Source organism: Plutella xylostella, chromosome 17 (genome assembly GCF_932276165.1).
Source record: "Plutella xylostella chromosome 17, ilPluXylo3.1, whole genome shotgun sequence".
Taxonomy (NCBI): Eukaryota; Metazoa; Arthropoda; class Insecta; order Lepidoptera; family Plutellidae; genus Plutella; species Plutella xylostella.
The window spans coordinates 4,813,417-4,840,425 of record NC_063997.1 but is presented as its reverse complement, the minus strand read 5'-3'; the positions used below and the strand labels follow the sequence as shown (position 1 = coordinate 4,840,425).

The 27,009-nt window shown below is 36.1% G+C and overlaps 1 protein-coding gene and 1 non-coding gene across 5 annotated transcripts; both read right to left on the bottom strand.

Annotated features, from left to right (window-relative positions):
• Positions 1-8,588: 8,588 nt before the first annotated feature.
• On the bottom strand, positions 8,589-8,661 carry Trnav-uac. The gene has a single exon. It is a non-coding gene; the product is annotated as a tRNA-Val (tRNA).
• A 230-nt stretch (positions 8,662-8,891) lies between these two features.
• Positions 8,892-26,841, bottom strand: LOC105397827 (sodium-independent sulfate anion transporter). 4 transcript variants are annotated; one of them, XM_048626850.1, is made up of 15 exons: positions 26,640-26,841; positions 23,325-23,477; positions 22,372-22,442; positions 16,695-16,887; positions 16,244-16,348; positions 15,957-16,075; positions 15,662-15,827; positions 15,264-15,428; positions 14,550-14,711; positions 13,834-13,974; positions 12,404-12,549; positions 11,287-11,448; positions 10,983-11,136; positions 10,386-10,481; positions 8,892-9,681 (listed from the first exon to the last, which is right to left on the bottom strand). In XM_048626850.1, exons 1-14 carry the CDS (start codon positions 26,677-26,679, stop codon positions 10,462-10,464), a joined length of 1,797 nt encoding a protein of 598 aa, XP_048482807.1. In that variant the 5' UTR covers positions 26,680-26,841; the 3' UTR covers positions 8,892-9,681; positions 10,386-10,461. The 4 variants fall into 4 exon arrangements, with proteins under 4 accessions (XP_048482807.1, XP_048482805.1, XP_048482804.1 ...); XM_048626848.1 differs by lacking the exon at positions 10,386-10,481 and adding an exon at positions 13,405-13,537 and having other exon boundaries at positions 13,967-13,974; XM_048626847.1 differs by lacking the exon at positions 10,386-10,481 and having other exon boundaries at positions 26,640-26,840.
• Positions 26,842-27,009: the final 168 nt, after the last annotated feature.

The window sequence follows — 27,009 nt, the reverse complement described above, 5'->3', positions numbered from 1 at the left end:
AAGAGTGGTGCGGCATGAATTTTGAATTTGCGCGATGCATTGTATTGATGTCTAGTACATCGACCTCAATACATCGCGGCAAATTCACCCCTTCTGGACAAGGTCAAATTTGAGCGGCTCCATCCCCCCGCGCCCGCATACTCATATACATACATTTACCTATCATCATCATGATCATCAGCCAATAATCATCCACTGCTGGACATAGGCCTCTCCCAAGGAGCGCCACAACACTCGGTCCTCGGCCTTCCTCATCCAACCACAACCCGCCTAAGGTCGTCAGTCCAGCGGGCAGGAGGGCGTCCCACGCTGCGTTTGCCTGTTCGAGGTCTCTACTCGAGAACTCGTCTACCCCAACAGTTATCGGTTCTTCGGCAGATATGACCAGCCCACTGCCATTTCAGCTTGCATATTTGGACAGCTATGTCAATAACCTTAGTCCTCTGACAGATAACCTCATTTCTGATACGATGCATCAGAGAAACCCCAAGCACCAAGCACTTAACTATAATAAAATCTATTTCAATTCCTTATTTCTATAGAATTTATTGGTACATGGCAAAATTCAAACCCTCGGCCACACGGATGGGAGTCGAGATGGCGTAACGGATAGATTTTACTAGGCACATACTAATTAATGATTTAATTAATTCATAAAGCAATTTAAAAAGTGACTTTGTTTTGGGATAAGCTATTTATTATTTGGTATAAACTTAATTTTTAATATTTACTTTTACTTTTTTTGGTTAGAAAGGATTATTAAAATGATACTGATAAAAGAATATATTGGTTACATCTATATATAGCGATGATATACTTTATTTGGTTTGAAATAAATTTTAATGGTGTCAATATAGTTTTACAGTATGCAGTAAAAAATAATTTGGTTAATTTCAAAAATATTTTGGGAAGCATGATTTGGTGATGATTTATCCGTTTTGGCGGAGATTTCGAATTTATTGGCGGCAGTATCATATAATTTCTGGTGGAGGTTTAAATACAAGCCTTATTAATTTTGGACAAGTGTACCTAAGTCACTATCATTATGTCCTTACTTATATTTATACAGGGTGTTGCAAAAATGGTATACTAAGCCGAAACCAGCATGTGCAGCATGTTATATCTAAGCCCGAAACTGAAATCAGCATTTCAAAATTCGTGAAAAAAATAACATTTGCCATAGAAACTTAGTTGGTCACGTGACTTTACTATGGAGAATGATTTATTTTTTTGCGAATTTTGAAATTCTGATTTGCTCATGCTGGTTTTGGCTTAGTAACCCTTTTTGCAACACCCTGTATAAATATAAGTAAGGAAAACTTTTTGAGGCCTAGCGAAGATCGCGGGAACCGCTAGGCAGCTATAAAAATCCTGAAGTCCTCTTCTGCTTTGCAAAGAAACACAGAACACTGATAAAGCTGTCTAGATCACGCTATTGGAAATTATAGTTTTGTTGCTTCTACACATTTATAGATAACACGATTAATATAACATAATATATTATAACTTGCGAGAAAGACAGCAACATGACCACATTTACCAATATGTATACAAACCACAAAACCGCAATAAGAACAGTAAACGTACTTTAATAGGTATGGTCAAGTTGCGTTGAGTTGGCTGCACGGATTCAGATTTTTCACTTTCTGCGAAACAAATGGGTATGTAACTGAAACATAATAATAAATAGTAAAGGACCATCCCCACAAGCGAGGAAATCGCGACGATACTACGACACTAAGCTTCGCCTGAAAATTACAAAGGGCGGAAATACTACCAATCAAACTAGTAGTATCAAACTTAGTCATGTTGCCGTTGTCTGTAAGTACATGATTTTTCAGGACTTTTAATCTTGCACTATAGTATTTAATCGTTTTCGAGTTTTTCAAATGAAACTATAAGTAATATTTGTAGTGAACAGTGATATCCTAACTAATATTATAAATGCGAAAGTAACTGTGTCTGTCTGTCTGTCTGTCTGTCTGTCTGTCTGTTACTCTTTCACGCCAAAACTACTGAACGGATTTGAATGAAATTTGGTATACATATGTTATAGACCCTGGGAAAGAACATAGGCTACTTTTTATCCCGGAATTCCCACGGGAAAACTCTTTAAGGCGAAGCGAAGCGCGCGGGAACAGCTAGTAGAATAATAAAATTGTAAATTAGATACATAAGTACTTGTAAACATTTCTAAAGATCTTTTTTAGCAAAAAATCACTTGGACTTGTGAAAATCAATGCCATTGTTCCACGTTCAATGTCGCCACGAGAATCATTGTAGTTATTGTTCCCTTAAATAATTACCTTCGCTGCGTCAATCTAAACAATTATTTATTGTTATTACGAACTGAAGGGAAAATGAGCGATTATCTTTATTCACATGGAAATGCTCGCCTACGTAGTGATCATAGTTTCTAGCCTTAGATCCGGTTAAAATACTGGATTAAAATCCGGTCAGTGTAAATAATAATCAAAAATATAGAGTCAATTATCTATAAATACCAATTTTACTGACTGCTGAAGTAAGGAACAGTGTCTAAGCAATAAGAAAAGAAAATCTCATTTTTATAATAGCTATTGCTTCATTTTGTTCTTTGAAGCATAGCGGCCCGCGTTTTACCGGTCCAGTACAATGCAAACAGCTAATCATTTGTAGTTAGCGCCATAGATTGCTTAGAGGCTGTCTAAGGCCAATTGCGTGAGCAAAATAAAATTCCAACCTGGAATGGATCTATTACAGGTTTGAAATTAAAATGGGGCGTCAGTATTTAACTATAGGTAAAATTACATTATTAGCAGCTTATAGAAGTCTCAAGGGACCCTAGGGCTGGCTCTTACCTCGCACAAAGGCTAAGCATCTCCATACAGCGAGGTAACGGTGAGACAGCGGTGGCGATCTAGCCAACATCTTCTTTTTAGTTTAGTTTTAATAATTTAGTTAGTAGGTACCTAATTATAATCATGTTATAATCTATGTGTATATTAATCAAAAATATAATAACACTATAGGTAAATACTACAATTAAACATCTTTGGTAACAGCAACAGCACGTCTTTTTTTTGCTCTACCTATTTAATTCAAACGTAGACTTGCTGTAATTTAAATAATTTCCCAAGTTTTAATTCTGAGGAGTACAAAGTGGAAGTAAAATTACTTTCATCACTATGATTGCGTGACTGTTACCTTACATTACCGTTTTCGCGACCAATTTACTTGTACACCTCGCTCCTTCCCGCTATGAGTTAGTTCTGGCACTATCTCAGAGGCACACATACACTGGTTATGCGACATACATGGTTATATTTGCACGGTATTACGGGTGCACTGTTAAGTATTTTATTTTTGGTGCGTGACTCGTACATATTACATTTACCTACAAAGCATCTAACCCTTCATGTGATGGTATATTCATAATTATTTCCTGATTACCGTAGCCATCTTTTAGTTAAGTAAGTACGTTGATATCAACATACAATATACGTTGTGTTGTAGGTATATAATAATGTATAAGTATATCTAATGATTATGGTGAATATTTGATTTCTCTTTTATGTTATAGTATACTTACTTACATTAACTCAGTATGTAACATAAAACTATATACGTTTTATACTTACTTAGGTATACCTATAGGTACTCATAATATTTATAAATTGCAAAGTCCATCAAGGTAATAATTATTAGGTATGTTCCTTTGTTTTCAGAGAAGTTTTATATTTTTTTACATATTCTTGTTTTTAAAACATACCTACTTACCATCTACTTTAATTACATACAAAGTGTACGTGTATATGTAATAGGTCCTTACAGAAAATACCGTGCGAAAACACATAACATTCAGAATAAAACTAAACTAAATTAAGAACATAATGAGTTGACCTACGAAAAAATAAAGCAGCACGACCTTTGTACTTATTTCAGGTAAAGAAACATAAAAGTATTTGAAACTTTATACGACAAATTTTGAAGGTGAATATCATAATTAAAATAATAAGGAATTTAAAGGTTGTAACAGTTACAACTGTGTATTGTGATTACATGGTAAAATGGTTAGAAACATTGTTACCAAGGATTTTCAGTATTTTCTTGTCCTTGGTAATTTTATAATTATCCAAACTACATAGTTCCTTCCTGAATTACGCTGGTCTACTGCAGATCGTTTCACACATTTTTAAATTTACTTTTTCTGTTACAGTTTGCCTTTAGTAAAATTATAACTTTTTTCCGTTGTCTTGGTTCTATTCCCAGACGTTCCTTCTCCTTTCAATTAAATTTCCTATCTTCAGAATGTACATGTACAGTACATCCGTAAACATGGCTTGAGACATCTTGTAAAGGTATACTTACTTACCTACTTTAAATGTTGAAGAACTACACACATCTACATTCTTGTATATTTATTTGTATAACATTCTCAATGACACATTGAACATGTTAATTAGTTTCAGCTCTTTTACTCCATATTGTTATTTGTTTTCTGTATCATAACGAGCGTCGTTACTGTCAACGCCCCCTCGTAAACTACCGGTTAATAAACTGTTTAATTGTTATGATAAAGTCTGATTTGTGTATGACAGACAACCGTGCATTCTTTTATTAAGTTAATCGAACTTTTAATTTTAGTTACATTGTTGCAAAACCATTGCTTGGACTTCGAAGATGGTATAGTATATAGATAGGTACAGTATACCTACCTACCTACTACATTTAAAATATAAACTAAGTACCTAAGTATTAGAGGGTCGGGATATATTTTTGTTTCGTTGATTTGCAAATTTGTATTTTGTATTGGTGTCAAAATTAGTTTTTTTTAACTTAGTTAATGAGACAAACAGGTAGTGATAATGAATAATGATAACCTTTAAATTTTGTTCGCGAGTTGAACTTTTTAATTTTATACTTAGCTTTGTTAATTTTATCGTTAGAAGGGTTAGAACATTTTTTAATAATTACGTAGGGTACCTAATATAAGTTCCCATGAATTTTGGTAAATATTGAAAAGGAAGCTCTCAGTGACGAGTATTTTTGAATTTGACTGCTGTTTATAAAATAAGTAGGTACCTATACATATACTAATGGTAGTACCAATTATAGTAGTGATGTGACTTCATCGTCACATACGAGTTATACCGGTTGCTGTCGGTATGCAATGTTAATGTCGCGGTGCCTCGGTATTCACGTTATATACTTATGTGTATGTATTTTACCTACATATGTATGCTCACTCGCCAATGTTAGTTCCAGCCGAAACCTTGACACAGTACGGTTAAATTACATAATTATTAGAGAAAATGCATATATGTACATAAATGACCGTGACGCTATTGGATGAAGTGTAAATTGGTTTTTCAGGAAAAATCTGTCGGGCATTTGGTTTACTCTAGTCATATGACCATGTTGGTAACTCTAAAATATGACCTTACATACGTAGGTACCTTATACGTATCCCTATTCCCTGCATATTTTCAATTTCTGTGTCTCTAGTAAGTTGGTTACTAAAATGTTTTCAGCCCATCTTTTGTACACCTGCATTTAATATTGGTGCATTAAAGAATTAAATACCTAAATAAATAAAACCATGTCCGTGCGAGAAAAAACTCCACTCTCACTTTCTGCGTTCGCTCATCCTGCCACTACCAGCATCTGTGGTTCTGAATTAGTCTTTTGCTTAACTTTATGGGTGACTTTATTGACATCATAGTACGTTACAGTACACACTATATAAATGAATGTAAACACAAAATTAATCACAAGTAAACTTAAGTAGAGAAAAACTTGTGTAAATAAATGTATGATCATTAAGCTAATAAATGAAATTATTTGCCTTCGATATTTACAGAGTATGCATATTTTCTTTTAGAGTAGAGTACTTGTACTTACTCATTTAAGTATATGCGTTTCTCTAGACTTCGTTGTCATTTTGAGCTGTATTTCGTGCAGTTTATGCTTGTGCTAATCGTTATTGTGCTATTGTTCTGAGTCGTTATTTGTTTTGTGATTGTTACATTTCAATAGATCATCTGAATGTTACAATGTAAATGAATGTAAACACGAACTAGGAGATAATCCCTCCAGTAAGCCAAGCTGGTATGATCATGATCATCTGATCACGCATGGATGAGTGGAGAGTACTCGTGTCTGAAATGATAACAGAAATTCACAAAGTAACACACTTACCTTATTGAAAGCTGAAAGTTTATGAATAATGTAAAAGTAAGGAATTTAGGGAAACACGGAGCTCGAGCGAAATGCTATAAGTAGTAATTTTTTACCTATATTTTATGCATTAATTCCAGAAGTCAAGCGGTAGTTAGAACTAGGGAATGCAATCCCGACTCGAGATTGCGAATTCGAGATCTCGCGGGATCAGAAATATCAATCCCGCGGGATCCCGGAATTTTCGGGATCCCGTCTAATTTTAAAAAAAAAGTTGAATTCAGATAACCGAAAAAGCTAATAACTGCTTGTTTGTGATAGTGAGATTAACTAAAATAACATATTAATCGAAATAAAATAAAAACTTTTATTATTTAATCTTACCAACTAAATAATAATCAGGTTGTAAGGAAATTAACGTAGGTAAATTAGGTATTCAAATAATCAGCGGTGGTAGATCAGTCGGGTAAGCGCCCGCAAGAGATGCGGGTTCGAATCCCGGCGCAGACAGCAAAGAAATGGTCCAAGCTTAGGCAGGCAGTTTCGACCTTGGGGATATGCACAAAGGTTCCACTCAAGAGAGCCAGGTGCAGGTACTTACACCCCCACAGAGAATAGAATAGGTAATCAAAACAATAAGCTTATTTCAAGGGAATTAGGAAAAAGAGTGATAAAAACAAAGGGTTTTAACAGTTTCATTTGCTAAACGACATCTAATGTCCGTTGCAATGTACCCCGCTGCTGAGAATGCCCTCTCCGACTGAACGCTGGTTGGCAACAGCGTCGCGAAGCAATTATATGCAAACTGCAAAAATCGCCCCCTTGTTCCTCCACACTCAAACAAATCCATTTCTTTTTTAATGGTAGATTATTAGATATAAGATAGGCGCCGATTGCGCCCCGAGTGGTTGTGTGTTGCGTCGCTGACCACTGCAGCCCAATCCCGTCAATCTCGAACGGGATCTCGTCATATAATACGTCGGGATTGATCCCGAAAAATTACACGAGATCTCGCGAGATCGGGATCCCGCGGGATCGGGATTGCATTCCCTAGTTAGAACCCGTTTCAGCACTGGGAAGCCCCATGCTAATTTTTATTACTTTTTTAAATATAATTTTGTGTTGTTTATGCATCTGTATGAAATATTGTTTTCTTTCTTTCTTTCTTCAGTTCTTGCAAGTCGTACGGTTTCAAGTGACCACATAAAACATATTTGTAGCTCATACATACGTAGCCACACTCTAATTGCTATGATTTACGCAACGGAACGTTTCACCGCGTGGAGGAAAAGGAAGCCACTTCGGATATGATACGCTTGAGTTAGTATAGCATGTGTTCGCGAATATACTACTCACCTGTTTTAGGTGTAAATACATACAGTACGTACGTACATACTAAGTACTTAGAATCACTACAAGACTAATGAAACTCCTTATTTTACTTTAAAATAGCTGTTCCCGCGCGCTTCGCTTCGCCTTAAAAAGTTTTCCCGTGGGAATTCCGGGATAGAAAGTAGCCTATGTTTTTTCCTAGGGTCTAGACCGTATGTATACCAAATTTCATTCAAATCCGTTCAGTAGTTTTGGCGTGAAAGAGTAACGGACAGACAGACAGACACAGTTACTTTCGCATTTATAATATTAGTTAGGATTTATCATTATTATAAACCAAAACTAATAATACCTAATGAACCATAAAAATAAATATCGGATATGTGTACAAATATTTCATATATATTATCATCATCAGAATATGTTGATATTTATATCGGATGTTTCCAAACCCAGCTTGTAACAATAACACTGCATTATTTAGATATTTACAATTTGATTAAATTGTAATGATTGTGTGATGAGGAAAAATGCATAATTATAATAATAAAACGCCGGCAAAAAAAACATATAAATTAGTTCAAGTGTATTGATACCCCATATCCGATATTAAGGAAACAAGGTGCATTAAAAATAGGTAATCTTTTACATATTATTAGGTTATTATTATTGTTAGTTTGATTTGCGAAATACATTGCTTTGTAGGTCCGAGCTCCACTTACTCTTGTTAACTAGGCAAGTGGGCAATCAAATATTCAAAGAGTAGAAGATGACCTACTAAGATTTTTCGATTCATTATTTTAAATTTTAACATAATACGTATTTAAGTACGTAACCTGAATAATAGTCAGTCAGATAATCCTATATGAAATCTGGCTTTTATCTGCTAGAGTTCCACAAAGCTAACTTTGCAACTGGTAAAAGATGGGAAAAGTATTAAGACGTAGCAAGACTAGCAAATCAATGCCATAAATCAATCAATGCAGTAAAAAAAATTGCGCTAACAAACATTTTGTTTTTGTGTGTTGGCACTTGTTTCTATTGTACACAGTTCGCTTATCCTAGCTTGCTCGTAGTTAATTGTAAATACAAAAGAGTGATTCCGGCCAGGATCGAACTGGCGGCCTTCTGCGTGTAAAGCAGATGTGATAACCACTACACCACGGAACCGTCGTTGGGGAGTGGACTAAAAATTGAAACTAAACAAAGTTTTTCAACATAAACTTGCATGTTTCAACATTACTGTATCAGACAGAGCAATAAATAAAATTATTGATAGCAATGTTCATATCGTATAATTTATATACTTACCGAAATACTTTTTGTATCTTACCTACCGACCTATCTAGATAAACTACTCAATTTGGGTGTAAGGAATAGAATTAAATTAAATAGAATTATGAGATTTATTATTTTAGATATCGGTTTAATAATAAACTTTGGTAAGTAATTATACATTTAAACAGAGGTATAGAGCGATAAAAAATATAAAACATGTATTCTTAGGTATGTAAATAAATATTTTATCTTACAAAAACATAACAAATTAAATTATTATAAATTTATGTATATAGTCATACTGTATAATTATTATTACTTATTATACTAAATTATATTCACGCACTACGAGTACCATCTGAATTTGAAATATTAGAGGATTTGTTGTGTCTAAAACAGCAGATATAACACAACTACAATTGATTTGTATAAACGCATAGGTAACACAAATATCCTTAAGAATACAGGGTAAAATTGTATTACTGTATTGACCGTTAATTCACTGATATACAGGGTGTTGTAACAAGGGTATACTAACTACTAACATGCTGCACATGTAGGTTTCGGTTTACTATAGGTACCCTTTTTGTAACACCCTGTAGATGTAATTCCCAACCATAACTTTATTAAAAATTAAAATTCAATTGAATTAATTAATCTTAAATCTGTCAAGATACATATATTATTATGTATGCTACCTACTAAGATTGCTGACTTTAATTTATTTTACTAATCAACCAACCAATCACAATCATGCATGACTTCTCGTCGACCAATCAGCGTCGCCAAATCGAAAACGCACCTACCATTATACGAACTATATCACATTGTTGACAATCTATCACAATAATCAATATCATATCACTGTCTTCGATTAACTAGTTATTAAAGTATTTAACTGTCCATCCGTACCTGTAAAGCAAAAAACAAAACATCAATAGCCAAAATCATTTTTTTTAAATAAAATTGTTTAGTATAATATGATTAAGTTATCTCTAAATATGAACTAAGTATGTAGGTACTATGAAGGAGGTAAAGAATGGTTCCAAATGAAATGGTTCAAATGTACTTACCTAAAGAATAGAATATTATAATGGGTCACCCGCACTCCAGCGGGGATGTGTCAATTATTGGGTATCAAGTTAATGATGTAGTGCTATTAGGCGCACAGTGTAAGAAACTACAAGAAAATGACAGAAATAATCATGATGGCTGGCAATTGGTAGGTCTGACAACAACTGCATCGGGAGTGCGAGTTCTTACACCGTTTGAGAAGCGCCGAGTAAAATTAAATGTGTATTTGTAAGGCGCGGACAGAGTCGCCACCTAGCGGTAAGTAGCTGCACTAGCACCGCGCCATACAATAGTTCTGCGGTGAAGTTTGGTTTCACTACTCGATCTGTGATGAAAAACCTACACTGAGCCCTCTGGTAGTATTTTTTATTCTCACTTGTATGTAACGGGTGCCATTTTCATGTTTTTTCTTGAAGTATCTGAGCTACGTGTTATGGTCGAGAATAGTAGCCAAATCTATTGTTAACTTTGTTCTAACATGAACCACACAACATATAAGTATGTAAGTACAGTACAATGAATTAGTATTATAAAAACCATACCATGATAAATGAAATAAGACGCAAGTAATATCTGTAGGCATAAATCCGCAAAATAGTTGAAGCCAATGCAAATATCTTAAATCCAACTGATATTAGCTGAAAACAAATATTAGTATAAACATAATGCAAATGCAAGCAATATAATGTCAGAAATATGTATATAAAAAGCCCTGTGCCCTTTAGTTTAATCTCAAAACTTAAAATTAATGTTTTAATTAAAATTAATTGAACCCGTTTTTTAAACAAATTAACATTAATTTATGCTGATGATAAACATAAATAAACCCGTTTTAACCGACATATATATACCTCGAGAACATCATCGTTAAGTTCATCCAGATTCGCTGCAATATATAAATAGATAACAAGCTAATTAATCCCGTAGCCAAATCCAATCCAATAACCACAAACATTACTATCGTATTGTCAGTAATAAACTGTTTGAATGAACATAGTGTCCTTATAAAGGCCTGCTTCACGTTTATTTCAGATCTATGTTCTTATATTTTTATCGTTATTATTGTATAATCGAGTTCTAAGACCGAAATACGCTTTTCACAAGTTATTCATTTTCAGGAAATATCATAAAAAACTTACCTAAAATATGTTGATCTATACTAGATCCGGTCACGAACTTCTTACTGAAGCTAGGGTTCAGATCTTCTATCAACTTCTGCAAGTCTGGAGCGAAGTTCCAGAACAAGACCCGATGCCCCGACTTCTCTACGTCTAGTATCACAGATATTATATTCTGGAAAATAAATATAATGAAGTTTTTTTTACTTATCACTGATATGAAGTGTGAAAAGTGCAAAAAAGAAATTTAAAAATAAAATATCCACCGCGATTATCACAAATTTAAATTAGCATAATAATTTAAATTAAAGTTCAGATTGCTTACCTCAGCCACCCCAATATCAATGGAATACAGATGTCTGCCGTCTAATATTACGCACATGGGTTGTGCTAGAACATACTTCTTGATTTTCTCCGTCATGTATTCCGAGCAGGAATACGACAGGTGTCCCACTAGTAACAGGCTTAAGCATTCTTGGTTGCCCACCTGAAAATAATGTAAATATAAGAAATATTCCAAATTCATAATGACGAATATTGCAGTGACAGTCACACTAGTATTCGAAATATGCTTTTCGCTTCATTTATGTAAAGTCACGTGAAAAGAAGAGCAGGTAACGTTTTCTACGTACTAGACGTTTATACGATGATGTTCAAGATCGAGGTTATTTGTCTCTCGAATTTTTTTCAGGATCAGCGCGCCTGAAGATATCGCCGTCGTCGCTGCCCAAAAATATTAGCTTTGTAGAATTTCTCAGTGTTGTAATTTATTGCCTTGTTTATTTCAGCCATCATACCATTTTGGTCATCATTTCGCCAGGTACACTAGCAACTGGTCTTATCTCTCACCTATTATACTAAACTCTTAAAATAAAGCATGAGCCCTATGACAGCTGTCAAATGAATAAATTTTATCTGTCATTGGTTCGTTTTCAAGGGATAATTAACTTTATTCTACTGGTAAAATATGCAAGCTTAAGTGGCAGTGGGCTGGTCATATCTGCCGAAGAACCGATAACCGTTGGGGTAAACGAGTTCTCGAGTGGAGACCGCGAACAGGCAAACGCAGCGTGGGACGCCCTCCTTCCCGCTGGACTGACGACCTTAGGCGGGTAGCCCGTAGTTTTTGGATGAGGAAGGCTGTGGACCGAGTGTTGTGGCGCTCCTTGGGAGAGGCCTTTGTCCAGCAGTGGATGATTATTGGCTGATGATGAAGCATCTGTCTCACCTGGTACACTAGCAACTGGCCTCGTCTCTCACCGTGGCTACGTACACTAGCAGCTATACCTACTAGCAACTGGCCTCTTCTCTCACCTGCTCTATACTACACTCTTAAAATAAAGCACCCTATGACAGCTGTCAAATCCATAAATTATGTCTGTCATTGGTTGGTTTTCAAGGTAAAAATAACTTTATTCCACTGGCATAAGGATCTCTCTCACCTGGTAGCGGCGGTGCGGGAGCGTGGGGCGCGCGGCGCGCAGCAGCAGGCGCAGCACGTCGGCCGCCGCGCCCGCCAGGATGCCGTACTCGAGCCCCGCGCCCAGCCCCGTCGCCACCGTGGCTAGGTACACTAGCAGCTCCAGCTCTGGAATAACGTTTTTTTTTTATTATAAGCCTAGTCTATAGTTTATTACTCTATACCTTGTTTCACGGGGAAAGACATCTGACAGGACCCTTATTACATTCGAATAAGGGAAGTTTTTGTTTGTATCAGCTGTCTTTCCTCGTGAAAAAAGGTATAGTAAAAATTCTATTTACATTAATAAGTTATCATTAATCAAATTGTTTCATGCAATTAATTTTACAATATAAATTTCTTAACAATCATTAAGTAATTCATGCAATTAATTAATTATACAATACGGTTAGTTTTTTAATATATCGTTATCTTGGGGGTCAAATAGTCAAAGCATTTATTTTTTTGTGAAAATGAGTTAGGTATACCAAACGACTCAGAATCGATAGAAGTCTACGGTGCACGGTGGTCAATCATCCTAAGCCTCAAAAAATTGTGGGTGGACTAGTTGACCTTCAAGACGATGATATTGTATGCGGTTAGTTTCATAAGTAGCTGAAGATACGTAGGCTTTTTTTCAATTTCTAAGTCAAACTAACAAAGTATTTATTAGGCCGGGACCGTAGCAGTTTTATACCTTGGGTGGATTCGTCGTGCAGGTAATTACACCCCCACAGAGAATAGAATATAATAAATAGGCCGGGGCCGAACAGGCAGGTTGCTTGATTAGCACCTAGATTCACTAAGATGCTATCTTAATAAAACACTTCGAAAATCTTTGCGATCGACCGCATTCCGCGCTGAAATACTCGTTTAGTATCTATCAGTGCCGGACGGTCCTAAAAACGTTTGTTTTATAAAGCTAGAAGTAGAACGTGCGGGACATCAGCGTCACCGACAGAAGGACCAGGCTCGAATACTCACTGCTATTCCTCCACAGCTGGCGCACGATGGCGAGGTCCATGAGCGACGCCATGGCGACCACGATGACGCCGGCCAGCGTCGCGCGCGGGATGAAGTAGAACGTGCGGGACATCAGCGTCACCGACAGCAGGACCAGGCTCGAATCATCATCATTATCAGCCTATGTCAACCCACTGCAGGGTATAGGCCTCCTCCATGTTATGCCAAGTCCCACGGTCCTGTGCTACACTCATCCAGTTTGGTCCAGTCACTCTCCTAATGTAATCGGACCAACGGGTCGGCGGTCTACCGACTGATCGCCGTCCCTCCCTTGGCCACCACTCCGACAATGCCTTGGTCCATCTGCCGTCTTCCAACCTTGCCAGATGCCCTGCCCATCTTCACTTCAGCTTCGTGATCCGTCTCCCAACGTCAGGCTCGAATACTCACTGCTATTCCTCCACAGTTGGCGCACGATGGCGAGGTCCATGAGCGACGCCATGGCGACCACGATGACGCCGGCCAGCGTCGCGCGCGGGATGAAGTAGAACGTGCGGGACATCAGCGTCACTGATAGGAGGACTAGTGTCGCTGGAATATAGATAGTTGGCGTTAGATTTGTGGTTAGTAAAATATTGTACGAATATTTTATCTATTTACATTTCTGGGATAGCAAAAAGAATATGAGAGTCAGTCAGTATGTCACTTGTTACATTGAGCACACAGGTGTAATGACTGTAAAGTAAATTTTACAAACAATCATAAGGAGACCTTTGTATATAAATCCTGTTAGGCAAACAGTTGGCCGCCGACGCGCCGACTGAGTTACTGATTGTATCGGTATAGGTTTAGTATGCCAAGTGTTCACAGTTTCCTTGTTTTGCGCTTTCAGTGACTTTGAGCAGTTTGAGTTAGTTTAATTTTTATCTTCTTTTTCACTGGCAACCTGCAAAGTCCACACAACACAGAGTCACATCATAAACAAACCTTTAAAGAACGACCCAGCCGGCGTGGCGACCCCGCTGGCGTGGTTGAGCGCGGCCCTTATAAGACCAAGCAACATAAAATTCCATTTCGAAATTTTCAATTTATATGTTTGTATTTCACTGGCAAGCTGCCAACCCACAAAGTCCACACACCACAAACATTCCACACCATAAACAAACCTTTAAAGAACGAGCCGGCCGGCGTGGCGACCCCGCTCGCGTGGTTGAGCGCGGTCCGCGTGAACGAGCCGGTCGCCGGCATGCTCTGGCAGAACGACGCCAGCAGGTTGCACATGCCCACCGCGATCATCTCCTGGCTGTTGTCCACTGAGGAGGTGCCCGCTGGTGGGGAGAGGAGGACTAATGTGAGGTTTTGAGGTTAGATATGCGCAGAAGTTCTATTCCATCCGCACAGGTAATAGATAGAGGTTAACCCTAAATTCATAGAAGATATTTTAAATTTACAACAAGGTTAAAATTGACTTTGAAATACACAAGTTTCATCTCTTTACGTCTCACACAAAAAGTTTAAATTCGTCACGTCAATATCACAACGTCAATTTAACCTATAAACTGTCAATAAGATATAATGCATTTGGGGGTAAAAAAATATGGGTAATATTAGTCTAAAGCGTTGGGTAACAGGAGTTTTCGAATAAAGATATGCTCGATGGACTGGACCTCAGGCAAACATATAAAAAGTAGCAGATGTGATTTCAAGGTCCAATTAATCTCTTCCCTATGCTTGCATGTCTATTCTAATTTGAAGCATCTTGTTTTTAATTCAAAGCATGTTCCTTCCTCAATCAATTTGAGAATGAATAAAATAGACTCTCAGTAATATAAAATTACAGTGCTTATAATTATGTAGCTATAAAATAATATTAAACTTACCAAAAGCCTTAGCAATGGCGATACTTTCCAAGATGGCGACTAGAGGCATGACGAGTCCCTCGGGGCCGAACACCGACAGCATGTCCTCGAAGCCCAGGGTTTGATTCCCGACCGTGGTCGTGAAGGGTGGCGGGCCGAAGCGCGGCAAACCACCTTCTATTTTACCTGAAAAGGAAGCAAAATGTTTGTGTTACCTTGTATAGTTGTGTATAGTTATCAATACAGTTATGCTTTTACTAATGAAACCATATACGATGATAACTTTTGAAAAGTTAAAAAAAAAATGTGTGTGTCTTTTCCGTAATGTACCAGCTATGATTACCATTTTTACTTATTATGTTAGTTACTGTTAAAAAAAACTTAAAGTTCAAGTACACTGCCGACGTCATTAAACTTACCAGTCAAGGCGAAAGGTACATACTGATGCAAATAGAAGCAGTATGCAACAACAGCCCCCACAGCCACCACTAATGCGTTGCGTGCCCTGACTATGTATTGCCAAGTCTTCACTACGCATGCGCGGGAAGACGTATCATTGGCTGGCGGAGCAGTGGGCGTGGCTTTCTGGAAACAAGCGAGTTTGGTGAGTGTAGTATGTGCAGTGATGAAGTTGGCCAATCTATGTTTTCATAAATTTCGTTTATAAACATTAACCAAATCTTATTGATATGAAACTGTAAAATTACAACTTACTTTTAGTATCAGAAGAGCTATTATAGTGCAGAAACCGAGAACTGTGTCCCATAGCTGGACGGTTTCAATGTTTTTAATAAAGTTCTTTATGGCATCTATAAATGTGTTTCCCGATTTACCTGCGAAATGAAATGGCTTAAACGTATATTTAAAATTGATTTACCAAGTTAAATTTTAAATAACTAAAACATTATGGTAATTAATTACATTAATTGAAGTCTCAGGAAATAGCGAACAATATAAAAGCAAACGAATTATGTAATTACTTAAATTTTATAATAAAATACCTGAAATCCTAAACAAGGACTTGAGCTGTGCCGCAGCTATCTGTAAAGCCGCTGCCGTCGTGAATCCGCTGATCACAGGCTTCGATATGAAATCTAGAAGGAAACCTGAAACATACATCATTACAACATTACAAATGTTATACAGAAACATAAACAAAATTTTCGGTATAGTGTATTGTTTGCAAGTATAAATTTTTATGTATTAGTGGTAGACAGGCAGTGTATCACCATTGCCTGAGATTGTAAAGGATAGTTGATCATAACCATGTAAATCGTTGCAGATTCGCCTTGGGCCCGAATATAGGCTATGTACTTATACTCGCACTCAGCTATACGTATTGGGGCAATCATAACACGAAAAGGTTTTTCAGATTTTAGATATAACACCTACCCTTACCGACACGCAGTAAAATAAATTAACTCATTAAAGTTTTCATATGGAAAAACTTACCCAACTGCAGAACGCCCAACAGCAGAATCACACAGCCGGACAGAAACGCCGCCAAGTAGGCGAAGTCGACATTGTAGGCGACGTACTTCGACAGCAGGGCGGCCAAGATGGCGGTCGGGCCGACGGTCACCACGGAGCAGCTGCCGAATATCACGTACACTAGGCCGGGGAACGAGCTGGAGTAGAGACCCACCTGGAAGACAGATTCGCTGTAAAGGCTATTTAATGCTACTATAAATTATAATATATAAAGCTGGATTACCACTGACTCACTCACTGACATAGTAGTTCTCCCAGAAGGAGCCATTTTTTGATATGAAAATGTTTTAGGGAAATGTACAGGGTGCTCCGGTGAGTAGAGAAAAACCTCGACTTTTTAAAAAAAGTTGTAAAAAAAAAAAATTTTTTTTGTTCCTCCATTTTGGTGACCATACATTTTTTTATATTTTGACGGTGTGTTAAGAATGTCTGACAGATTATAAAAAAAATATAAAAAAATAAAAAAACAAAATGGCGGCCGAGTTGTGGTGAGGTAAAGTTTAGGGCGTGTCAGACCCGACTTGAGGTGAATTGATCTCCCGGAAGGGGGGGAGGTGGGGGGATGGTGTTTTTTGTAAACGATGAGGCACATGATGAAATTTAAGGGAAAATTCCAAAAAATGTTTTTTTTTTAATTGCGGGGGGAGGGGAGATTTTTTTATAAAAACGTGTTTTTTCGGGGATTTTCAAAGCATTTTTTTATTGTGTTCGAGGCATTTGACAGGTTTGACTTGTATGGAGCGGTTGTGTAGTTTGACGAGTAGAGTTGCCATGCGAAAGAATTTTCCCCATTTTTAGGGTAAATTTCGAGATTTTCCCCAAAAACATGAAAAGTAGAAATGGCCACTTTTGATTTTAAAATTTGATGCAGTTTTGTCGGAAAGACCCGCACTAATGACATTTGACCATTTTTATTACTTTCGACTGGCAACCCAGGGCGATAGGCGAGATTATATTTTTTCGGATTTTTTTACGTCGACCCAACTTGAGGTGAATTGATCTCCCAGAAGGGAGGCAGGTGGGGTGATGATTTTTTTTGTACACGGTCTGATGTATGGTGCAGTTTATGGGAAAATTCCGAAAAGTTGAAAAAACAAAATGGCGGACTGCTTTGGCGGCCATTTTGTAAAAGTGACTTTTTTTCCTGATTTTTGATTAGTTTTTTCACATGTTTAGAGTGGTTGGGGAGATTTGTCTTGTATCGCGCATTTGTGTAGTTTGTTGGGTAGACTATACCAGTTAAATAAAATTTCCCCATTTTTAGGGAAAATTTTGAGATTTTCCCCAAAAACATAAAATATAGAAATAACCGTTTTGGATTTTAAAAAATGATGCAGTTTAGTCAGAAAGGCTCATACTAATGACATTTGACTATTTTTATCACTTTCGGCTGGCAAGCCTGAGCAATACGGGAGATTATATTTTTGAAAAAGTTCGACGTCGATTCAAGTTGAGGTGAATTGATCTCCCAGAAGGGGGGAAGGTGGGGTGATTTTTTTCTTTGTACATGTTTGGATATATGGTGAAATTCATGGGAAAATTCCGAAAACTGCAAAAATCAAAATGGCGGATGAAGTGGCATCCATTTTGTAAAAGAGAAATTTTACATGTTTTAAGGCTATTTCACCTGTATTGAGTGGTCTGACAGTTTTGACTTGTAGAGCGCGTTTGTGTGTTTAGGTACGTTTAATTTTTCTATGAAATAAAAACTCCCCATTTTTAGGGAAAAAACCAAAATTTCCCTAAAAACATGAGAAATTATACATAAATATGCAATTTTATCGTTTTGTGATGGTTAGGTGGATGCATTTAGTGTGCTTATGAAATAAAAACTCCCCATTTTTAGGGTAAAAAACAAAATTTCAGTGGGGAGCCACTTATAGGAAAAAAAAACGAAATTTCCCTAATAATATGGCAAAATTTACATAAATACGAAATTTCATCACTTTGAGATGGTCTGAGGGGTTTCGAATGTATAGCGTGTTTGTGTAGTTAAATGCATAAAATTTTAATTTAAAATAAAAACTCCCCACTTAAAGGCAAAAAAATCAAATTTTCCGTAAAAACGTAGGAAAAATTACCAACATTTGCAATTTCACCCCGTTGAAGTGGTCGGACAGATTTATGGTATATGGCGCATTTGTGTAGATAAATACAAACAATAATTATTTAAAATAAAAACTCCCCACTTTTAGGGAAAAAATCAAAATTTCCCTAAAAACGTAGAAAAAATTAGCAACATTAGAAATTTCACCCCTTTGAAGTGGTCAGACAGATTTATGGTATATGGCGCATTTGTGTAGATAAATACAAACAATTATTATGTAAAATAAAAACTCCCCACTTTTAGGGAAAAAAATATTTTCCCTAAAAACATACAAAATGTAAGTCAACTTTACCACAGTTTAAGTGCCGAGCGCAGCGAGGCCATAGTCCTTCTACAAGCTATGCCAAAATAAAACCAGCCGAGCGCAGCGAGGCATCCGACAAGTAACCCTGCCATAATGAAAAGAAATCCGAACGAAGCGAGGCATTGCGTATCATAATTATTAAAATCAATAAAGAAAAACTACGGGAAAGTACCGTTTAAGAAGTGGTAAGCCGAGCGAAGCGAGGCAAAACAACCTAAACCATCAATCCAAAACCTAGAGAGCCGAGCGGAGCGAGGCAAATCTACTGAAATCAACATCCGAAAACCCGAAGAGCCGAGCGAAGCGAGGCAAAACAACCGAAACTATCATTCCGAGACTGGAGAGGAGCCGAGCGAAGCGAGGCTATACTACTTTAATCACCAACTGCCTGTTTAACTGGAGGGCCGAGCGCAGCGAGGCAAAACAATCCAAACCATTATACCACAAACATTGGAGAGGCGAGCGCAGCGAGGCAAAACATTTCAAAACATCTTACCACAACCACTGAAGAGCCGAGCGAAGCGAGGCAATACAGCTTAAGTATAGCCTAACCGTAAAAGAGTAGCCGAGCGAAGCGAGGCAACACTACTCAAACCCTCGTCAACACAACTATATGTATAACCTGAGAGCCGATTGTGGCTAAGAAATAACTTGAATGAATAAAAAAGAAAGACAAAGTGTATGTTTGGCCGCGTTTATAGTTCCATACGTGTGCAACCAATTATGAATTAAATTTAAGTAAAGCATAGTTCTATAAGGAGGATCTCGCAGCCGCTGCCCAAGATCGAGCCAGATGGAGAAATCTTCTCAAAGCCCTTTGTCCCTGCTGAGGGTCGTCAGGATGTATGTATGTATAGTTCTATAATGTTAAAAAACGCACTTTATCCTACTTACTTTGTCTTAAACAGTAAACCCACATAAGAAATTAATGAATAAAAAAAGCCTGTAAATTTCGTTTCTATGAAAAAGTTTCTTTTCAGGACAGAGTAAACTGAACGCGAATGGAGGTGACTCAGATTTATGAGGTGTTAACAAAAGAACCCAATATTTGTACACAAAACGATGTTAGCTCGATACTAGGTAAAGTTTACGAAACCAAAAAATTACCATATAGATCAGTTTCTCTACCGTATTTGTGTGAGATAATCCGTAATTCATAATGAAAATAGTTTTCACGGCAAATATTAACATTCCTTTGAAATTTTTTCTTTTATGTAAAGCCAAATTCAAGAAATATCCGTTGTACAATCCGGGCAATGAATAAGTTCCACTCACAAAATGCCGACCCCATACGACCCCAATTTTTACAAAGATTTAATTAATTAATTTATTTATTTATTTAAGAAAACTTACAGCTAACACATTTATTATATATAGTAAAAAGTAAAAAACAAAAAGCCAGTTAAAAGTTTTCACTAATAGCTTACAAATGAAAAAAGCCAGGGAAGCCGCTGTTTGTACAACCAATTGCGAATAAAATTTTAATAAAACTAAAACCTACATTCTTAAAGGTAAGATAATTGCAACACAAAAAAAAGCTAGACAAACTTAGAACTAAACTTATCAGTTAAGAAATAATAAATGCTCTTGACATCACTATTGAATAAATCAATATCACTGCATTCAATTGCCAGTGAGTTAAACAAGTGGGATGCTCTTAAAAGAAATGAGTTACGACGGTAATTCGTATGAACCACCGGCACATGCAAAATTAACTTACGGCGGATTTGACGTTGGGGAACTAAAATGTTAATTTTATTTAATAATTCAATTTAAAATTGAATTATTAAATAAAATTTAAATTTAACTAATTTAATTTAAAATTGGAACCAAATATTACCGTTTTTAGTTGGTAATATCCTGACGCTCTGTTAAATGTATGTGAATGTTGCAGAAGACGGCACTAAGCTAGATTTTTCCGTTTAGCTTTTCTCAGTGGAACCTTTTCATTGCCCGGGAGTGTACAACCGATATTTCTTAAATTTGTAAGTTGTGAGTGTATTATGACAAAGTCAATACCCATCTGTTACCAAATTTCATACTGAAATTGGATTTCAAGGGACAACTAAACCCCATAAAATATTCTATACGTTAAAGTCAAGTGAATAACCGTATCTCACCAAAATTCATACTGAAAACCGTATCCCACCTAAATCAAAATCATCAGTACCCCTGTAATAAAGAAATTCATAGTGAACACGGTTTTTAAGGCATAACAAAACGCAAGAAAGATTTGCTACGGTATACTCATGTCAATACCCTGCTGAAACTGAAAATCATACTGAAAACTGACACCCACCTAAACCGAAAGCATCAAAGCACCGCGCGGCTGCTTGCAGCCCGCGCCACAACGCGACCTCTAGTTATATTATAAACGTGAAACGTGTAAGTATGGATTTACGTTACTCTGTCATAAGCACTACTGAATTTATTTTCGTGCAATCTTGAATTTATTTATTTATTTTTTCAACTGGAATTCTCACGAAAAAACTTTTTAATGCTAAGCAAAGCTCGCGAGCAACAACTAGATAGTATAAGTGAATTGGCTAGTCAGGAGCAGATAGATTTTAATATTCTCAGGGCATCAATTTTGTAACGAGTTATGAATGATATTTACCGACCTAAACGGATTAACATAACAGTCATAAATGTATTACAAATACATTTGTTTATTTAGTAGGCAGTTATTATGAGCCATAAAATAGGTTTATCTTAACAAAGAGACACACTAAGATAGATCATGTGACTTGACTGCCTACTTAGGCGATCAGTCGCTCATAATATATTCTTTATAAATGAATTGCTCGATTTTATATTAGGCAGTGATTCTGGTTTTTCTACAACGATTTAGAGTAGAGTTTCCATTTGACTTTGACTCGACACATCCTTTTGAAGGTTATTAAAAATGGATATTTAAAACTTTAAAAAGCTTTAAGTTTTTAATCGCATTTCTTACAGAAAACAGTATTGTTAGCAGATAATGCATTTGCGATGCTCATGTAAATTTATTATTTGTTACTTCTTCGGGTTAAAGTTGGTTATAACTAGTATACCTATATGTTTGCAAACGGATCAGTCCGTTAAACTTGCTAGATACTATATTTATTCATTAGGCATACTGGTATAGAATAGATTGAAACATTTGAGGGCTGAGTAAACCGGACCCCTCTCAGAATGACAATGTTAGAGGGGTCAAGTTTCTCTGCCCCCGACTGTACTGTGCCTACCTGTGGAGGCACTCCCGCTATGATGGCATAAGCGATGCCTTGCGGGATCGAAGTCAGTCCCACCGTTATTCCTGAAATAAAGTTATGAAAATCATTATTATTATAATGCATTAGAAGACACGGCGTAACTCAAACATAATAATTTTTGTCCTAATAGGAAGTTTTCAAGGTATGAAAATGAAAATTCTGATTGGATGGTATTTTAGAGAATGCAAAAATAGCAGTCATGTACTTATTTTCTCTTTTTCAATCAGACCCTACACTGAGATAAAGTGAACTAAAATACATAATTATAATATGTATATGTCTGTAAGTATACCTGTATAGCCCACGTGCTTGGCATCGCATGTCACGCAGAAATACGATTAGGTATGCACTATTGTAAGTACGTATATCGGCAAATGCTAATGAGTTTATTAACTTCCTTAGCAATTTGCTTGTACGTATTTAATACGATAAAGAATGCCACGGTGTGTTTGCTCCCGATACAGACGTAATTGTGCCCTATTCAGTCGAGGAACTCTCTAAACTATAACAGATGTAAAGTATCTACACTCGAGAGGCTTTAAACGATTAGATAAAAATATGTATATTCATCTCTCTATATCTATCTATCATGGCGAGCTAATTTTCCGCATTTAGCCTCTAAGGTGGGCCATTATGCGTAAAATACCTATGGGCCACCCAAGCTCACGCCAGAAAGCCAGTAGACGACTTAGGTTGCTTATGACTTCCCGGAGGGACCCCGGAGATCCGAGGGATTTGACCGTAGAAATGTTATGCATTTATTTTTGTAACAATAAAACCTGTTAAAACCTTAACAAAACACTATAAAGTCTAGCAACATTGATCCATCATAAATTTTAAATATAGGGGGCACTCTCACTCTCTCTTAATCCAAATCGCACGAGCCAGAGCTGCCATTGGCACTTGTTATCCAACTAGCCTCTTACCAGCGATAGCATCTTGCAGCAAGAAGGCGAGGCTATAGTTGGGCAGCCAGATGGAGATGGGCAGGCGGCGGCGCCAAGACCCGCTGCTGCAGAGCCGCCGCGCCGCGCCGCGCAGCGCCAGACCGAACTTGGACCGCCGACCTGACGGGCCACCTGTAGGGTATAGAGAAAAGGTAAGAGGCGAAACCCTGATTACAAGGCGAGTCAGCGTCCGCGGCGAGTTTTGTGTACAAAACTAGATACTTAGATAAATGCAAAACTAAAGATAGTACCTAACTAGATAGAAAATATAGCAAGTTTATGGTTTATGATGATGTTGATCATCAGAGAAAAAATATCTGTCCCGGCGGGGAATCTAATCCGGATTTTTTTGCATAGCAGACATCTTAAATTGGAAATAAACAATACCACCTACTGTTTTGCATTAATTTGTGTAAATAGCAACAGCCGGAATATGTTTCAATTCGGAACACGTAGATAATCCCGATGACTCAATAAATCAACTACTTTCTACAGGAGTTACGAAACTACATATACAAGTTATACAACACATTTAACATAAACGATTTATTTTACTAAAAAAAACTCAAACCTTTGCCTGATAAGAAGTACCTATGACCTCGTTTTTTCAAAGAATGCTGATTACTATGTTCTCTTTTCTGATGATATTGGAATCAATAATATCGTGTTACGGCTTAATAAAACACGTTTTCATGTAGGTAGGCGCGTATCATGTGGGTATATGTCAGGAACTTTTTAATTTTATATTCCAATAAAATAAAAAATATAATGGTATGACTACATAATTAACAAAAATTATGTTAGTGTTATTTGAACTTACACATGATAATGTGTAAGTTCAAATAAGCTTATTCCATAGATTAAAATTCGCCAATGTTCATCTGATAAAAATCTACTTAAACTATCTCTCTATGTATTTATATGTATTAGGTATATGCACTTATTTACTAGTAAATTAAAGTACCTACATATTATATTACCTACTTTAGTAGTTAGGTATATTACCATGTTTTCCACCACCGTGTGAACACGTGGTATAACACCTATTAATGGCATATTAATTTCAACTTAAATACCTACTTACCTATGTTGTATAGTTGGACTGGACTGGACTTAGTTGTTAGTCAGGCAGGCAAGCACATATTATAAAATGTTAACAGTAAGTATTTAATATAACTAAACTACAAATAAAATTATTTAATAAATTAAAAATATATACCTAAGGTAGGTACGTCGACTGTCTATTAAAAAACACAGAGGGCATACCTTCCTGTCTGTATAACTTTCGTCCCAATATGTATAGGTATTTAAGAATACGAGTAGAAATAAATTCGAAATCAATTAAATAATTAACAAACCGTCACTGATATGTCCATTCATTTTAAAAGTATAATAACACTTTTATATGTATACTAGGATTTCAGAGTGTGGTGGAGTATCACATTACGTTTTGAATCACTTTTTTAAATAACAACAACAACGACAAGCGACTGGCGACCGTCCGATGCCGCTGTCAGGATTTCAATGGCTTTAAAACTACCTAATTAAGTAATCGTTGAGACAGTGATTTGAACCAGTTTTGCGAGCCCGTAATATACTACGCGTGAGCAATAAAATATCTATTACAATTTACAATGTAAACATGGGTTAGCATATGAGTAAATAGTGTTAGTGTAAGGTGGATGCCCTGATAATCCTATGAATTAATAAAGGCGAATTCGCATTTTTGTATGGAAGGTGTACCCAAGCTGTATACAGATGAGACATACCTACCTAATACTCGTACATATATCATTTTAATTTTTTAATTATTATTTTTTAAGTAGCCAATTCAGTGTCCCACTGATGGGCAAAGGCCTCTCCATGTTTACTCCACACGTCTCTATTTATTATTTAACATTTATAATTTACATTTAATGTATATGACGGTTTTACTAAGATCATTGGGACAAAAGAGATATATTACTTTAAATGAATTGTTGCACCATTACCATCTCTTTAATTTTTTATGCATCTCTATGTATTTTTCAATTTTATAAGAATAGATTTCGAAGTGCAGGCTGTCTCCAGCAATGAAGGGAGTATTATAATAAAAAAGAACGAAATAAATAAAAAATATTTGTTAACTGTACTAGTAAAAACTATATGTACATACATGTAATGGATTACAATTCCGTTATTTTCAGTGCATGCATCCTAAAGGAACACATAGGTACAATTTATTGGTAAAAAAAATACTAGTTAACTGAAACCTCTCAAAAATATTTGGTACTCCTTAGTTTATGGGTTCCTATGCAATAAAATGTGAAACAACCTGTATGTAGGTACCTCATTCATGTGATCTGCTGATAGTTTTAGCTGCTTGAGTTTATATTTATTTACTCAGATTTAGACAGATTACTTTAAGCTAAGTCTGGAGATAAAAGAGTCATTAAACTTTACTAAAATAAAGAGATTGGGCAATGATTGGGATAGCCATAGTTCACAAAGAACAATATCTATGGCCAGATAGTATAGATCTTAAAATTACTGTGTGCTACAGTATTGAAGTAATTAAACTCTATATTGTATACATACATATGGTTACATTATAATGAGCATAATATAATATGCTATACTAATAATAATATGACGGCATATCTCACACATACTGTCAAATCATATTTATTTATTTAAACACTTTATTATTATTATTATAAAATATGCATAATTTGCTATACTACTATAATGGGAAAGGAGGGGCGGAAGACAATGGAAGAGGAGAGGAGGGATGGGAGATGATAAGAGATTTTATAGGCAATAGCTAATTCTTGAAACATTGTCATATTTTGAATGATACCTACTACCTAATGCACAATGGTAAAGTGGACTGTATAAATATTTATAATGCAATATTCTTTTGCATAGTGATTTTGCTTTGAAAAGTAAGTTAAAGTACTTTTGTATTTACTCTTAGTTAAATACAGTTATTAAGTACTTATAAATTTTTAACTTACATAAAAAATATTAGTGCATTTTACTACTTAACAGTTTTCTGCCTTCCTCATCCAGCCACCGTTAAAAGCAAGTAGGTACATACTACTATTTATATTTTTAAACAGTGCAAGAAACATAATATAATATAATAATGGTCTGCTATAGCAGGACAGTAACTAAACCATATACCTATCTAGTGATTGCAAGAAATATACTGGCCATACCAGTTTTACCTAACGCGTAAGTAGTTTAGCAGTTGTTAACAAGTGATTATCGCATGTTATCCTACTTTAGTGCAATGTACAAATAAATACTGACCTAAAAGCGGTCTTCGTGGATCGTTCTCCCCATTTTCCATGTTTCTATTAACTTTTTGTCACGTACTTAACTAAACAATGAGGGAATGAACTCCATTTGCATAATTTTATCTAATTATTTATCAGTACTCGAACAATAACAATTTAATTATCGTCTTTCTCTTCAACTCGATTTCAAAACAAAATAAAAACAAAACAAACTATTTGACATGACATGACAATTGTCCAAATGTCAAGTCAGTCAATGACATAACACAGCTGTTTTAAATGTTGCCATATACTAAAAATAATCAACAAGTACGAGTCTTGATTTTATATTCTGAATAATCGAGTCAATAATTCGTAAAGTTTTTTATGTAATAAACTAAAGC

Excerpts from the sequence above, each read along its gene's own strand:
- LOC105397827 (XM_048626848.1), bottom strand. The coding sequence starts at position 26,679 with ATGGAAAATGGGGAGAACGATCCACGAAGACCGCTTTTAG. Across the intron at positions 22,443-23,324 it reads GCTGCAAGATGCTATCGCTG|GAATAACGGTGGGACTGACT; the intron begins GTAAGAGGCTAG and ends ACTTTATTTCAG. Across the intron at positions 15,429-15,661 it reads TGTACCTTTCGCCTTGACTG|GTAAAATAGAAGGTGGTTTG; the intron begins GTAAGTTTAATG and ends CTTCCTTTTCAG.